General features: G+C 34.7%; 1 protein-coding gene across 8 annotated transcripts in view; it reads right to left on the minus strand.

Moving 5' to 3' along the window:
* Positions 1-4,881: 4,881 nt before the first annotated feature.
* Positions 4,882-18,163, minus strand: part of LMO3 (LIM domain only 3) — a gene marked incomplete at its 5' end in the record, with an annotated part of 56,181 nt that continues 42,899 nt past the window's right edge. For all 8 annotated transcript variants that reach the window (XM_080810635.1, XM_080810632.1, XM_080810636.1 and 5 more), the window contains 2 exons: positions 4,882-7,845; positions 16,970-17,095. In XM_080810635.1, the coding sequence (XP_080666761.1) occupies positions 7,740-7,845; positions 16,970-17,095 (232 nt within the window). In that variant the 3' untranslated portion in view covers positions 4,882-7,739. The remainder of the gene's footprint in view (positions 7,846-16,969; positions 17,096-18,163) is intronic.

Genomic DNA, 18,163 nt, shown 5'->3' on the forward strand with positions numbered 1-18,163 from the left:
ACACACACACACACACACACACACACTTGAGATATAACCTACAACTAAGTCCACCTGCAGTTCATTTGATTCTATGAAAGCCAGGAGTTTACTACTAAATTCAAAAGGGGAAAAGTTATACAGTAAATTATACAGAGTTACAATACAAAGAAGCTAAACATAATGCTATATCTGCCCTGTTCCTTCTACTGACTGTATATACATTTATATAGTATCAATTTGTATTTGTCTCTGCCTTCTAAGTAGAGAAGACTAAATGTAGAGAATTGTAAATCAAACCATACTGAAAATGCAAAGTACCAATCAAAGCAGGTGGCAATACGTTACAATCAGTTCAAAAGAGGGTCCAATAATTTATGCAGGACAGAGGATTAGCCAAATGTCCTAACAGGAAATCTGACTAAATGGATTCAATTCCTTATTTCTTGGGAGATAATCTCTGAATGATCCTATAGCTTATAATGGGACATAAAATGGCATACACAAGTTTCCAATAATGCTAACACACATCAATGTGGGGAGAAGCATTAAGTTATAGGAAATTACCATCAATTTGAAAGACCTGGAATTAAAAAAAAGTTCCACTGGTGTAAAACAAGAAAAGCATGATTGTTGGCCGATTTGATAAGCACTGGCTCAAGTTTGAACCATTTAGAACAGAGCTGTTTATTTTCATGTCCCATCCAAGGCTCATAGAGTCAACAACACTGACCCTGTAACCTCAAGTTGAGACAGTATCCTCTATTTTTTAAAAAGGAATTACTTACTATTAAGGTAACCTCAAGAATATACAAAACAAAATCTAGAAATGTTAATTTAAATCAATAATTTAAGCCTTTTAAAAAATGTTTTGACTCAATGTGAGAATTTCTGTCTGGTTTTAAAATACTTGAAGCTCATTAGATTGGATTTTATTGAAATGTTTAGAAAAATTTGACTAAGATTCTAATCAATGTTTAAATGGTTGGATCTGATTTATTAAATTTATAAGTTTTGGTTTATTAGCTGTTTAAATGGTGTACAAATGTTTAGAGAAAATTGCATATGTTTCATAAATTGGGCATTAAACAAAGAATAAATAGCAGTGAACAAATTTTTCTCACATCCAAATCTCTCAGGCAGAAAAAATTTAGAAATGCCTAGTATGATACTACATACATAGTTGGTGATCAATGATTTTTTTTTTTTTAATGAAGTTACCTCTTTCTAGGCAACTTTTTCTCCCATATTTTGTTTTTCTCTCATATTTTATTCTCATGTGCCAATTACTGCCTCAGATGTGGTTTCTGGGTCTTCTAGTCCCTGCTACTCTTCACAGTAAACTGAAGATACTCTAAGAAGAATATAGGCATTCTGGGTTGAGATGAACTTTCAGACTTCCTAGCAGCTCCACCAAACTTGGGCTGTGAAACACTTGATGTCCTTAGCTATCACGCAACTAAAAATTCCTGGGGTTCCACTGTGCCTTCTAGATTGAGGACAAGCACATTGCTTATGTGACTCTTTTGTCCATAGACCTCTGTGGCTATCACCACTCTAAGCCCTTCGGTTTAAGTACTAATTAAATACTGAAAATACAGGAACACTCTTGTGGGGTGAAAGTTCCCTTTAAGGTGACTTCATCTGGAATGCTTTAGGTTCACAAGGACCCCAAAATCTGGAAGTGATGCTGTGGTGATGGTGGCAAGCTGTTGAGATAGTGGAAGGAAGAACATTTTAGAAATTTTTCTGTGGTCATATGAGGTGGTAAATAATCGCCTTTTGTGGCTTCTGTTAAGGATAACTGCTTTACCCACTATGGCTTTAGCCTGGCTTGCCATCGTAATTCTGAGACTGAAGAGTTCCTTAACTATTTGGCAGTTGACCTAAGGCTGGTGTCCTGTATAGTGTGGGTATTTTAGACCAGTGAACAGAGAGATTGACACATACTGCTCTCCTGATTTTGTTTCCAGATCATCGCATGGAAGCAAGTTATAAAATATCAAAGGTAACATCCTGATTTATAATATCTTGGTTTCTGAGACTGGTCTAGCCTCATCTCCCCATGGCCCGTTTATCCTGATGTAGAAAATTGCAGCTTTCCATTTCGAGTTACTCTCAAGTCTACATTGACTACCTCCCATTCCTGATCCTTCTATACCAGGATTTCCCTATTCTAGCTATCGAGCTTGTGGCTCAGATAAATTCCTTCATGGTGTGATAGAAAACAAGAGCTATCAAGCAGATGTCTCTAGGAAAATCTGATCATTCTCATTCCTAATGTTCATTTTTTAATGATGACATGAACTCTGAAATATTTGTAATTTTCAACCAAGCATGGATAACTTCCAGTTCTTGACTTGGAAACAATAATAATGGTTATGATGATGATGCCAACAACTCTGTAAGAGATGATACAGTACAGTGGTTAAGCCCGAGAGCCAGAAAACTTATGTTTAATCTACTTACAAGCTGTATGACCTTAGACAAGTTAGGCAACCTCTCTCTGCTTTTATTTAAAATCTGCAAAATAGGGGTAATTGTAACTATGTTAAAAGGATGTTGTGGGAATTACTTGGGCGTGAAGAACTGCCTGATATGTGGTAAGTGTTCAGTGAATGTTAGCTGTTATTAAAAGCTATTGAAGATGGGTCATATGATAATGTTACATATTACGAAGGGACTGTGTTAGGTGATTTAAAGTCTTCCATAGAAGTAGGGTTAAAAAAAGATTTGGATAATCTATTTTCTGAATGTTTCTTGTTCTCATTTGTCTTTGTACTGTGTCCATTAAATTTGGTACAGTTAATGGCAACCACCTTGCCCATAAAGCCAAAATATTCTGTAATCAGCTCTGCTATACCAATTTCGTGAGTATTCAGCTCCTCAGCCCAGAATACCAATTGTGTAAAAAGTGCAGTGAATTCCAATTTACTTTTGATTGCAATGATCTGAACCAAACACTAAACCTAGTTGATCCAAGATGATTTGGGCTTTACAATTTTGTGCATTATGTGGTCTGCACGTTCAAAACAGGAGTATCTTTGAATTTAACATATTCTTCTTTTCAGAAAACAGAATTCTTTTAATTAAAAACGTTTTTAAAAATTTCAGTATGTGTAATTGTTAACACCTGCTATGTGTTACCAACAGATGTTTCTTACTTACCTAAGGGAACTGTTATAATTATTCTATAAGCTTATTGGAATGGCATTTACCAAGATAGTTGGGAAACTTTAGTTGGTGACTTTGTATGCAATATTTGGCATTTCTTTTCATCTCTTCCCCTATTGCTGTCAATCTCCACACCCTCCCCCAAGCTGGACCTTCCAAAAGCAAACATGTCCTTTTGGGGTACCAAAACTTTTATACGACTGGCTATGCATATTTTAGTCTTTGTTAAAAGTTACTAAAATTATGTGTATTCTAAAGCACTGTAAATTTTACTTTTAAGTGTTTTGGTAGCTAATCTTTAATGTTCAGCATGGAAGTCTTTTAAATGTTAAAGTATACCTTTTAGATAGATAGTGTCCTTCTAATAGCTTGGCCTCAAAGGAAGCTATAGTATAAATGAGAGTTGTCTTTATTTTTCTGACCATTTCTAAGGCCATAAGCAATACACTTTCTGAATTCTTCACTTATGATACTAATCACACAATTACCTACAGGCATGTGTTAAATATGACACTGGTTTCAGCCAAATAATGGGCCAATTGCAAACAATGAACAGAGGCAGCTCCATTTATAACCGCTGTTTCAACAGAGCTCTATTGTAATCATAGTGATCTGAGGGTGACTCATTAATTAATTGATGTTCTTTTTTATTATGTGCTATTGAGTTAATGAGTAATTTGTGTGAGATAATTCTCTGAACACATTGATTACTTGAGATATTTTCTGGGTCCTTCATGCCAATGACATGCTGAATAGGTAGAAGACGGTGTTGGCTTTTCTGTGCTCATTATTCGTAGGTTTGAGATGAGCCCAAACCAGCGCAGAGATGCACTAAGATGTTCTGACGTCTGGAGGACCCCAAGTCAGGCCAATAAGAAGCTCCCTGAATGCTCAGGGCAAGGCCTGTCACATGGTAGGTACTCAATAAATGTCAATTAAAATAATGCATATATTAACATTTTGCTCTCGATTGCCTTAACTTGCATTAAAATCACATTTAAGGAATATCTATAATGGTGTATTTAAGAAACAGTAGTAATCAAAAGGCTTTTGCTAAAATTGTATTCTGCACTAATGGCCTATTACAATGAACATGCAGATTGTTTTTGCAACTTGCTGAAGTGAACGCTAAACATGTTTGGCCTATATCATTTCTATGAAATTGTTTAAGTGTCTGTGGTGAGAGGAGCTTGCTTTAAGTGATAGTTAAAAGAAACTACTTGTACATGGTATGTTTTACCACAGATATAATTTTCAGCCCCCTGTTTCATTGCAGGCACAACATCTCTTCCCTGAAAATGTAGGATTTAGTTGTTTTTTTGTTTTGTTTTAATTCATTATAAAGAAAATAGGAAATTTGAAATTGAATCTGACGACAGCAACAGAGTTGCTTTCAGGCAGATCACTGGAAATTTGTGTAAATGTACAAAATTACACCCAGCGATTGTTACCTTCATTTTTGACAGTTTTATTTTCCCCACAGAAGTAAATAACAATAAACTACCTAGCTCGAAGATCTTAAATATAACATTTGGAGAAAGCATTTGAGGTACTTTGTCTATGCTTGTTATGATTTACCTTTTGAAAGTAAGTGTCCTTTCACACTTGATTCTTTTTTTTCAAGTGGACTGACTCAATGTACGCTTTCTAGATATTATCTTAGATTTTGCCAATTAAGCGCAATCAAAGAGTATAATACCCCTTTTATTAAAAACATAAATCCAAATATAAAAAAATGAATGAAAGAATCCAGCAGATATTTATTAAGCAAGATGAAAGTGAAATTACAAACACAGGTCAGCTTTTAAACTCAGCCAGCACTCTGGGGGAGCAGAGGTGCCCTGTCCTTCATCATAGGCAGCCTCTCTGAGATGCATGTTAGGAAGGGAGGTTTCACGGCTTGAGAAATCAAAGCTCTTTTGGAGGTGTCCTACTGGAGGCATCGGGGCAACAAGCTAAGTGATGTCAGGGCTACACAACACAAAGAGGAATGGTGACGACAATTCAGGGACTTTGTGTAGTCAAGACAATTAGCTTAGTACTTCAGGTCAAAAATGCTACTGTTTATGGGCAATTAGCTATAAAATGACCCATTTCTGTCTGATTTCACAATTTCATGGAGATTAGAAATAATCTAAAGAGATTAAGGCCTTAATCTTTAATCCAGGTGAGTAATTTTGCTTGTAGTAAAAAGCGTAAGCAATAATTCCCGAAGGATTTGGGAAGAGAAAAGGCGATAAAAACTTGTTTGGTCTTTGGGTGGCAAGGATAACTGAACAGCTTCCAGGAGCTAAGAGAAGTTGGTTCCCAATTTACAAGTATTTTGACATATTGATAAACATAGGCAAACCATTTAAATCTAAAAATGATCATTTGAAAAAGATACTGGCAATTACAATTTGACATCCACATGAATTTCAGACACCCCTTAATGGGGACTCACAGGGCTGCTTGAGAAAAACCACTTTTCACAGATGCCCGCACCCCACCGCCTTTTGTTTGGCTTGGGTTTTGGTTTTGGCTATGCAAGTCTTACCATGAAACAAATGTAAGACCCCAAGGCTAAAATAATAGTTATTTCGTGGGCCCCAAATAGCTATTATTGAAAATTTTTTTTTTCGATATATCTCAAATCTGGGGGACATGTGACTTGAACACTCTTAACCATGAAGTATTTGTAAAAATACATATCATTCACTTTTCACAGAACCATTTCTTAAAAATGAGAGGCGATAGCCAGATTCACATGCATGTTCATAATAAAGCTTTGTTTTAAAACAAAAATCCACACCAGCATTACTTTCAGTTTAATATTTTGGCCCCAAACCAAGAATTCAGGTATCACATTTCATTTTCATCCGCAATGCATCTATTGGCAGGACAAAATATGTATGCAAATAACACCGGGAAATATTGTTTCCTATACAAGTGATCAAAAGGAAAAAGAAAAAAAAAGAAAAGAAAAAAGAAAACCCACAGCACTAAATTTGCTCTAGCAAAAATATGCTTCACTGTGCCTGTGTCAAATTAGATTTGTTGAAAAGTAGTTCTATTGCAGGGAGCAGAGCAAAGAAGCAAAGTGTGAGCAACTCAGAAGAAGGGATCATAGTCTTATTTTTATTTCCTTAATTGTAATTGAAATAATTGGTCTCCGTAATTTGTCTCTAGAAAGCTTTCTTCTTTATCATCTATCATGTTAGTAAGGGAATAATTTTTCACCTTTATAAAATGGAATGACAGATTTCAGCCTTAAGTGTGATATGTTCTGAGCAGGTTAACTACTTAAAGAAAGCGGTAAGACATGTTAAACTTTTAAAGTCTTCACTTTTGAACATTAAAATAAGTGTCAGGTAAATACAGAAAAATATGTAATCACCAGTTCTCAGCTCTTTGACAATCCCTTTGTTTCTCTTCTTCTAGAAGATTCTGTGAGCACTATGTTGCTCTGATCAAAAAAATAAGCTCACTACTCAAATATCATCACAGCTTCAGTGTGTATTATCACGGTTTCAGTAGATTTGCACTCAAATCCTTCCAGTGCCAGAAATTTATCAAGCCATAAAGTTATTAAACCCTTAGCTCTTAGGGAGAAATCTGGGCAAATTTTTTACATAAATTTATCGTTTTAAAATTACCTCATAATTGTGGTAACACTTGTCTCAAGTAACCCTTTGGAAAAATTTTACATGATACCCAAAGGCACTAGTTTACATAAGGGGTAAGTGGCTAAAAAAACAAAAAACAAAAAACCAAAAAAAACCCAAAGCCATTGTGTAGGTAAAGAACACACACACACACACACACAAAAAGGACATCAAAAGGATAACTGCTAAGCTTTAAAGTTATTCTAAAAATGGCACTTTTCACGTTGGTATAAAATGAAAGTGCTTTAAGATGAAATTCTTATGCATTTTTTAAAGCTGATCTTTAACCCCCTGAAAATCGGGGGTTATAATGACAACACTGATAGACTCTAAATCATCGTGGTAATGATAGTGGAATAGTGGATGTTGCTAAAATGCTTTGTGTGTGTCTTCATTTCTTTTTTTTAAGTATTTTAATGTTGATAGACTTGCTTTATCTATATGTGTATCATCAGTGAAATTTGCTCTTCAATCCTTTACTAGAAAGTTACAGCTCATTTAAAATAGCTGGTAGATACAGAAAGCATAAATATACAGTAAGTTTAAACACTGATTGTACTGAATGCAACCATACAAAGAAGCAAACAGAACACAAATGGTAACACAATAAAACTGTATTACATTTGTGCTTCAAATATTACAATACATTATATACAATAGTCGAAAATAAACATCTCATGCCAAGTGACACAAAAACGAATAGCAAGCAAAAAAATCCAGCAATATGTACAGTACTTTTTTCTTTAATAATAAACATTCAACTCTGAACTGGGGCAATTTCACTACGTACAGGTGCAGTCCGCCTTTTATTCCATATAACCATCCTGCTTTCCTATATCTACGCTATTCAGTAGGTTCCTGTGTCAATTCTTATATACACGTGGAGCAAAAAAGATAAAAGAATGTAGTGCTTTGTATTCTTAATGGGGTGATGTTGATAGATCAGCGAACCTGGGGTGCATAACCTTCTTTCATTAAACCTTCTTCGTAGTCCGTCTGGCAAAGGATCATGTTGTTCTTTAGGAAAAATTTGTCTCCAACGCAAAATCTGAAAACATTAAAAAAAATAAAATGTGTTAAGATCATTTCACTCCCATCTATAGATTTGAAGATTTCTTTTCCTTGTAATAATGTCACATGGTAATTCCCTGAATTTGGAAGCTTGGTTTAGAAAGTTGCCTTTGTTGTCGAAATTAAACTGTGTAGATCATTTAATGAAACACTGCACACAAAATTTGATATCCTACAGTTCTGTATAAAAAGCATAGGAAAACACCTTGGGCAGCAGAAGTGATTTTTATCACCACTTTGGAAAGAGAAAAAAAAAATAACTGATCTATATTTACAGACATTAAAATAAATGAAAGAATGATAATAGTATTTCACTGCAGTGATTATGGAAGATTTCACCATTGGCCATTTATTCACTTTATTAAAAAAAAAGTAAAAGGCCTTAAAATGTATCAAATAATTAGAAAGTGGCCCATTTTAAAGCTTCCCATTTAAAGTTCCTTTTGCACTCTTTTATTAAAATGTGATTAAATTCTGGTATTCTGGAAGTGATTGTTTTGAAGGAAAAGTTGTTTTAGCATCAGACTCTGATGCTGGGCCATAATCTTTTATTTGTGGCAAGTTCACCAACTATGAAATATTAAATGTCATTTCTTAGCCCACTCCCAATTAAACCAAAGGGAGTAACCTGAATGAACTTCTTAATACTGATGTGATAAATAAACTAGTTTCCAGTAGCTAATTATGTATTATATTCTATAAAGCATTGTTTAATGTACAAGATTGTAATGTTTTTAATAAGTGCCCTTTTGTATAATTTCCCAGCGGTGACACTTTGGACACAATTAAGGTCAGAAATAAATGCTTGTGCTGTTTCCAGTACATTTAACAATAAAGTAACTCTGGGGAGATCTGTATATATTTTTAATTGTAACAATTTAACCTTCAAACAGCAGTGTCTAGTAGAGTTGACCCAGTAAAACTACTTGTAATTATACAAGTTGACCTCACTGACCTTTGATAGTGGTCTCTCTTTATCAGATAGTCAATTTCGAATGATGTTCAAGCAGAAATCTTAGTGGATAGATTAAATTGTGTAGTGAAAGCAACCCTTTAATGTTTTGTGAAGTTGAAGGTTTAAATGAGGAGCAGTTGGACTGATTTACATTTGCAAAGATTGGAATGCTAGACAAACAGTGAACCTATTTATTTTCCAACTGGGTAGCTTTGGAAATTTATCCTTATTCTAGCTAAGTAGATAGAGGGGAAAATAGTGTAATAAAAAAAGTAGATTGAAAAGAATTAGCTTTCCTCTTAAAGGAAGATTGGTCTGTTTATTTGTGGAATTTACTTTTTTCCCCAGGATTACTGCCTGCTGATGATGTTGATTGAAAGTACAGACTAAGCACTGATCTTGAAATCCTGGAGTTTGCGGTCAAGGCTATTGGATAGAATGAACATTCAAGTTTGAACCTTAAGTATATCTTCTTTTTATTAGTTGAAAACTATAAACTTTAAATATTGTGCTTAAAAAGTGGCGTGTGAGTAAACGAGGTTTTGTACATTATCCTGATCATTAAGATACATTGAATAAAAGGAACTATTTCTTCTGTTGGGCAGACCCAAGTAGTCAAATTAGATACTTATCTTTCATGTGAAATTACATAAAATAGCATGTAGGATATATCTGATTACTGTTCAAAACTTTCAATTCATATTACTGTTGAAATTAATTTGAATAAGCTAATGATAGAAAAGCACATCAAAATAAATAAATTCAACAAATACTCTTGTGTTCTAGCTAGTATCATTGAATTTGTTTTTTTCCTAAAAACCAACTGAATTGGAAATACTTTCGACTCTATATTGACTAAAACCTTGTTTCAATTTTCTAACAAGCCCCCAAATTCTATTCACTATCAAAAAAAAAAATTTTTTTTTAAAAATATGCTCTACTTAGGGCATGAACTCAGGACCCAGAGGTAGTCACATGCTCTACCAACTGAGCCAGCCAGCCACCCCCAAAAAAACATTTTTTGTTTTTGTCATGTGAAGTTATGTCATTCTTACCTTCAGAAGCCTTGAAATTTAGGTAATTTTTGTTTGTAGATCAATAAATTCAGGGTAATGATCATGAGAAAAGCATTGAACCAAAAGCCTGAAGACCTAGTCCTGAGCCCTGATGCTACCCAATGCAAGTTATAAGGTCCATTTCATACTCTCTGAGTCAACTCTGTGTGGTTATGATAAAACAGCTGCATCACTGAATTGTAGGGATGTTAAAATAAGAAATATATGAGCAGCAGAGAGGTATATTCCAATGAAAAGAGTTCAAATCCCAACCTTCCACTTATGATATTGAAGATGAAACTTTATTTTCTCTTATCTTTAATATAACTGACTATTTAAAGTGTGCGTTAAGAATAGAATGAAGTAGGTAAAGCATTAACTCAGTGTTTGGAGTGTAGATAATTAAAATAGCCACCTTCTATAAAGTACTTACTATGTGCTAATGCTAAGTATGTATATGCACGATTATTTCTATTTCTTATGTTCAACCAAGAAAGTAATTATTATTCTTGCCTTTTTCAAATGAAAAACCTAAGGCTTCCTCCCAGAATTTTAAAACAGCTGCCAGTGCTCCATAGTGGAATGTGTATGTTGGAGGAAGGAAACAGACTGTGGTCTCTTCGGGCTCAAGACCCATGCTTTACCTGGAAACAGTAAAGCATAAGGCTTTGAAGTTAATACGGGTATTTTGTATCGCTATTATTCCTTTGCATAACATTAAAAAAAAGTCTACCTACCATTCAATGAGATGTTGGTAATATAAATGGAATTCATCTAAAATAGTCCTACCTAAAATATTTTGTTGCTAATGTTGTCAACTGGACAAAGTACCTTTTATGTGCATTTCAGTTTATGCTGAAAAGTCAAGACAAAACAGAACATGGGTGAGAAATGTCACACTTACACATAACTTAAAACAGCTTTGAAAGCTATGGCTAAAGCAGATTATAATTGCTTTGTGATTAGGATTGGTATACTCCTTTTTTAAAACAAGATTGATTGATTGATTGATTTGAAAGAGAGAGAGAGAGAAAGAGAATATTGGTGGGGGGCAGAGGACAAGGGAGAGAGAAACCCGAGAAGACTCTGCCCTAAGCACAGAACCCAGTGCGGGGCTCGATCTCATGACCCTGAGATCAGGACCTGAGCCGAAACCGAGTTGGACACTTAGCTCACTGCACCATCCAGGAGCCCCTGGATTGGTATACTCCTTTAAAATGTTCCATATATAAACATGAAGAAATTAGAGAAACAGCAATGCAGATGTTAGATGTTTAACAAAATAGTCTATAACTGAATTTGTGAGAAAGGCTAGTTTTCCAATGTTATGAGCTCCTTTTGAGATTTAGCACTGGCAGAAAAAATATTATAGAAGCAGTGATGGCCAGAGGATACTGTAAGTATATTAATAGGTCAGGCTAAAATCCTGAAAATAAGGTGATAATCTTCCTTGTAATCTAATCCTAATTGCTTGTGGTGTAGTCAGTTCAATTAATTTTGCCTTCATTATAAAAAAAAAAAAAGAAGAAGTATGTTAAGGAATAAAAAGATGCTCAATCAGATTACTCAGTCATTTAATCTTGATGTTTTGGAGTTAATAATAATAGATTTAATTTCCAGATATTTTGGAGTGATTCTAATTGAACTCATACGCAGTCTTAGAGACTTGAGAAGTACAGAAAATAAATATAATTAATTAATCACCCTTATAGGGGCTTAGTGTAGTTTTAAGCAGTTATCAAAAGACTCTGCAAAGAAGCCTCCATTTGTAACCTTTTCACATCCTTTCTAAGAATGAAAACGTTAACTTAGTCATCTTATTTCCCTAAGGGCAGTGACTATCAATTATAATTAGTTCCCAACTCCACAGTACTTTAAAAAGGGTGGGGGGATCCAGTCCATATTTCAAATGTCTCTATCTTCTATGTAGCACCCTCCATTACTAAAGATGGAGACTTCGATGCTGTACTTTGTTTTCAGTAAGAGGTACTGATTATATATCCATCGTCACACCACTATACACCGTGAACGAATTTACTCTCTTCTCCCAAAGACTGTCCGGTTGTCATTACATTCTTCATTCCTGATCACCTTTTCTGCACCAACTTACAATACCCACATCCTGAATCCTGCTATAAATCATTCAAAGTCTACCTTGCTTGAACTTCACCATATCTATCCCCATTTATAGTCATTCAGTCAGAAAATACAATACCTCTCTTGAAGGAGTCCAGGGCCCTCATAACAGATCTGAGTCGAAAGACTAAAACCAGACTGTCTGGGTTCAGATTTTGAGTCTACCATTTTCTATCATTGCTTTCTAGGGCAAGTTACTTAAATTGTCTGTACTTCAGTTACTTCATCTGTAAAATGAGGGCAATAATAGTATCTCATTTTATTGAGCATTAAATGAGCACATGTAAAGCAGAACAGTGTCTAGTGTATGATCAGCGCTATAGAAGAATTCTGCTATCATTATTTGTTAATGACAATTTTTTTTCACCTCTGCTTAAGTCGTTCCCTAACCATGACTATTTCTTCCTGTTTTTTCATCTGTTTAAATTCTTTTAAAAAAATTCTTTAGTTTCCATTCCCTCCATCAATATATTCCCTGGCCATGCCAACTCATTCTGATCTTTCCCAAGGCATTTATTTATTGGCATATCATTTACTTTGGCATTTCAGCTTTCCTCCTGAATGGGTAACAAGTTTCCCAATCTGGGCTGCAGTGCTGGGGTAAGTGCGCATGAGTTATAGTTCTTTTGAACCCTCTGAAATACCACCAGAAATTACACGACCACTTGAGGTGGGTGGTCAGTAAATACAGGTTAAGACAGATTTATCCCAGAACCAAATAGCTTTAAATAACAAAGGTATTTTTATATAGATAATTTAAATTTGTGTTCATTTTGACTCATTCGTTGACTTCCTACCTTTACAATTTCACCTCCTCCTGATCCTCATGCCATTCCCTCCTTCTCCATATCCCTACCAAACTCCGTCTCTAATCTCTGAGCATTCTGAGCTCTTTTCATTCCCTGCACACATTAAATGCTTTCACACTTCCATGCCTTGCATGATGCTTCCATCTGTCTGGAAAACCCTTTCCTCACTGCTCCTTGGCTTCCTTGTCCTACCCAACCCCCACCAGACACAATCCCTACATTCCAACCAGTCCTACGGAGTTCGGAGTTCTGTTTTAAAACCCGGCACATCAACCCTTTGATGCTTCTCTAAGACTTCAAGAAGGACAGACCTCTCTTTCCTCAGTATAGATCTGTTTAGCATTGATTACACTCTTCTGTGAGTCTTTGATGTCCTGTCTCTCCCATAGCTCTGAATATCTCTAAGAGAGAAACTAGTTTTTATTCACCTTTCTTTCCAGAGCCTAGCACAGCGCTTTTATTCTTTAGTGTTACACAATTCTACGTCTCTGAGGCAATTTCATTACAAACAAACATGTTCTTTCCTTTTCTTGTAAAACCATCGTTTAGTTTTACAGAACTGTCTAAGGAGGAGGGGCTTGGTCACCTTTAAGAAATTAACCTATTACACAGAATTCTTCAATTTTTAGTGAGATTCAGTTATCATCTAAGATGCTCAAAATAACATTTCTCTGCTTCTGTTAATATAGGAAAAAAAAAAACCACCTTAGATGTTTAATTCAGGATTCACATCTTTAGCCATACCCCCCTAAAAAGAGCGAAGAGGGTATATACAAGAAACAACCAATCCTGAAAAGTTAATTTTGCTACCATTTTGCAAACACTCAGAAATGCTTTTGATCTTAATGATCTTTTGATTTAAAAGTTAAGATGAAATGACTGCTAAATAAAATTCATAAGCATTTATAATGCCACAGTCTCAGATGCCAATAAAGTTTGCTTAAGGGAAAGTGCCTATAAATTACCTGTTTGCTTTGTGTTTCACTTGAAAAGGTGCAATGCTATAATAATAATTTGGCTACTGAAAGTATAGCTCATGTGGCATATGGCTTTATTGGAGAGGATTTTCCCAGCAAATGTCAAAGTAGAAAGAAAATCTCCTATGTTGAAAAACTTCTGTATTCAGAGTAACAAAATTTGTCTGCTTTGCTTGACTGATGAAGATTAGCTGACTTCTTGCATTAAAGAAGTTTGTCTTGTAGGGGCTGAAGTGACAAGACAATAACTAAGTGCTAATTGTGCATAACCAGCACTAAAGATATGCAGTCCCATTATGGCATGTAATAAATGAAGCGAACACAGAAATATATTAGGTACTTTAATAATGATACTAGAATAGTATTTTGCAGCAATAAGAATGTGAACAGTTTTAGAGTCAAAATTTAGGAGTGTTTGTCTTACTTGACTGAGTTCTACTGAGGAGGTAGACTTAATTGTGAATGCAACTTTTTATTTCAATGGCGAAATAAAATTGATATATGCTTTGTAAATAGCATTAACAACCTACAATTACTTTGCATCATAATAGAATTTAGGCTGGATTTAGCCCTTGAATGATGTTTTAATTTTCTGTGTAGAACATGGATAAAATAGGGGAGACTACCCTAAAGGAAAAATGGACATAGGGCATAAACAGGCCGTTCCCTAAAAGAAGAAATAGCAAAGGGCCACTAGAAATCAAATAAATACTAATTAAAAATTATAATGGGACACCATCTTTCATCCCTCAGGGTGACAAGGGTTTCTTTTTAAATAATAATTCCCAATGCTAGAGTGAATGGAAGGGAATATATAGCTTTTACATTTCTGGTGTGAGAATAATTGCTACAACTGTTGGGGAGAGCATTTTAACAATATATAACATAAACCTTTAAAAGGGTTATATACTTTGTCCAGTGCTCCTGTGAATTTATCCTGACACATACTTGAATATTGTTTGTTTGTAAATAGTATGTTGATAATATTGGTAATATATCAAGTTGAAGAAATAGCTTATACATCTGATGAGAGAAGACTGATTTAACATATGAAACTCAACTCATAAAATAAAACACAGGAAGGCTTAAGAGATCTTAAAGAATTTGAAAAGCATGCTATCATAAATGAAAAAGTCCAAATATCAAACATTAGGATTCTTCCCTGTTTCTTTTTCTTTAAGCTGCTCAAATTAGAGTATCATAAAATATATGCTATATAACACCCATCATATATGCATAAGAAAACATATGGCCAGCTATACACCAAAATATTAAAATGTCTTCTTTTAGAATAGTAAGACCTGGGGCAATATGATTCTTTATCCCTTTTTTTTTCCAAAATTTCTACTATGAATATGTAACATTTCATAAAGCCGAAAAGAAGTTAAGTGTTATTGTTGCATGAAGCTAACTGTATTTGAATGGATGCTGTTAGTGGACCAACAGGGCAAGTAAACAGAAGTAACTAATGCACCTTTGAAATAAATACACATACATGTATACGTACATATAAATGTCTGTATAAATGTGTACATATTTATATTCATGTGCCTATATCTTTACACACATACTTGTCAATTTATTTTTGGCTAAAGGTCACCGTGGACTGAACTAATCAGCTTTGATTCCAAAAGTTTGTGCAGACTTAAGGTGCCTATAAGATGACTTTTTGAATTATTTCCTGGATAAATTAGATATTGCAAGGTATACTGGGCACTACTCTGAACATTTCCATTTAGCAGGAAGTATCATTGAGATATATATATATATATATATTTTGAGATACATATCTTGTATAAAAACCATTAGTGGAATATGATTTGGTAAAAGTAAATTGTAAATATCAAGATAAAAGAGCCTATTTTTTAGGAGCAATTGTGCTCCTGGTATTTAATATAAATTATTTCATTTAATTTTCAAAATCTGTAAAGATAGGTGTTAGTGTCTTCATTGTCAGGGGGTGGAAACAAATCTCAGAGATGAAGTAACAGACTCAGGATGTCGTATCTAATATACAAGGGGACTGGAATTTGAATCCAGTTCCTCCTGTAAAAATCATGTCCTCAGTGCTGTTCTACACAGGGCCTCATAAAAGACTCTGCATTGAATAGTAAAGCAGTGCAAATCACAGTAACTGAAAACGTGATATAATAAATGTGACCTGATTATATACTATGTCCAGGTGTTGTCACTCTCACCTTGAATGTATTTTCATTAATATCCATCAAGTGTAGTAATTTTTAAAATATATTTTAATGATAGATAGTTTCATATTCTAATATCCTCTGCATATATCATATAAAACAGGTATCAGTAGTGAATAGGTCCCACTGGAAATAAAAGTTACAACTTTCAGAGGGAAAAATGGAATAAAGCGATAATACTTTCAGATGAAAGAGTTCTCTGCGACTGGCTAATCCAGCTCCTTTTTGTTGCAAATGAGAAAACCAAGATCCAGAGAGCTATAATGCCTGATGGATGGTTATACATCTTGTGAGGGGCAAAGCCCAGCCTAGAATTTAGGTTTCTAGATTCCTTGTGCAATACTCTTCCTCTTTGCCTAGGCTGCCCATCCAATGCTGATAAGTGTTAAATTATTAGCTATATCTGGCCTCATTCCCAAGGAAACTTAAAGCAACTTAAAAAATACATATAAAACAAGGTTAAAATTCAAGATGAGAAATCAAGAGACAGGGCAACCAAAAATAGGAAAACTAAGATAAGACACACTACCTCTACGAATTCCTGTATATTTGCCTCAGGGCAAATGTGTTGGGTCACAGAACAAAAAAGTGAAGATTTTAAGCCTACTTTTAAAAAGAATATTTTCAAGATACTTTTAAAGTTTTAAAGTAAATTTTAGGGATATTCTAAACCTACTTTTTAAAATGACAGAAAAATAATAAAGAATGAATAAGAAGAAAGCTAAAATAGCAGTGTCTTCATTGCTTCTCACATTCTGCTATAGGTTGCTCTTTCTGCGGGTAGAAGCACAGTTTTAAGACCTTTCCCCCTCAGTGCTTTCTTCCTGGCACCCGATGCATGTTTGCAGAAAACAAAATGCTGAGATTAATAGCCTTAAGTAATATATATAATTCCCATCTATTAAGTAAATAACTAGCAACTAGAGGTTTGCCACTTTTTAGACCCAGGAATGAAACCTGCTTACCTCTGATTACAAAGCTGACATGCAAAGCAGTCCAGGTGGTAAACGTTGTCCTTGGCCCGCATCACCATCTCAAAGGCAGGGATGAGCTTACTACAGGCGGCGCAGTTTCCCGTTACACCGAAGAGCCTGGAACAACAAACATTTTTCTCAAACTCTTCCAGGGACATCTGAGATGATGACTAGAGAAGGTGCCAGTACACCCTGCAAAGCTATCAACAGGCAATGCCTTATGATGTACACAAGCACGTTTTATCCTCGGCAGATACATAAGTATTCCTCTCTGATACATACTCCGTTGACCTTTCTTGATGAAAATCACATCTCGTTTGAGAAGGAAAGGAAAAGACAAATACATCAGGAAGCTTACATAACCACACACAAACAAGTCAATGGAGGTGAATTCGTAGTAAAAAAAATTCTTCTACTTGATAGAATATGCAGTAAATAGAAATGCAACGTAACTTTGATCTCACTGACATGCAGTAGCCGTTTTCGTTGGAGAAGAAACCCATTTGAAGGACTCACTGTTTTCTGACATCTAGTTACTAGAAGGTTTGCCATTATTATTAAAAGAACATTTATGTACAAGCTATTTAAATAGTCAAAACACATCAGAGGTGCGTGCACCTTATGGCCCTATACCATAGTTATAGCTCTGATTATGTTATTCAAGTAGCACATTAAAGTAAATGAGGCTGTAAACTACACAGAGCTGGACCACGAGTTGAAACATAATATATTGAAAGAACCACTGGAACTGTCCGGGGAAAAGGTATTTTTAAAAAATCCTATTTGCGATAGATGTCCTGAAAATAGTTATTGTAATGTCCTAAAAAAATAGTACAAATTAAAGTGTCTCTATAGTTTCATAATGGGAGGAAATAAAATATTTTATCCATTTGCACTGGCAATATTTAAACCAAGTTTCTTTAAAGTTCTTAATGGTGGTGAAGAGTTATTATAAATAATATTCTGTGCATAGCAGTTAATGCACTTTTTAACTAGGAAGCAAACTAGATGAAAAACACCACATCTGCCAGTTTTCTTTTTTCTCCAGCATCAGGCTGACAGGAGAAAAATATAATGGCTCTCATGGGAAAGACCAAATTAAAAGCAGTTCTAAACTAATGAATTCAAAGGTGCTAGGGAGAAAACTCATTTTATTTATAAAAGTGTACTTTAAAAAACTTAGTC

The sequence above is a fragment of the Martes martes genome (genome assembly GCF_963455335.1).
Source record: "Martes martes genome assembly, chromosome: 8".
NCBI classification, from domain to species: domain Eukaryota; kingdom Metazoa; phylum Chordata; class Mammalia; order Carnivora; family Mustelidae; genus Martes; species Martes martes.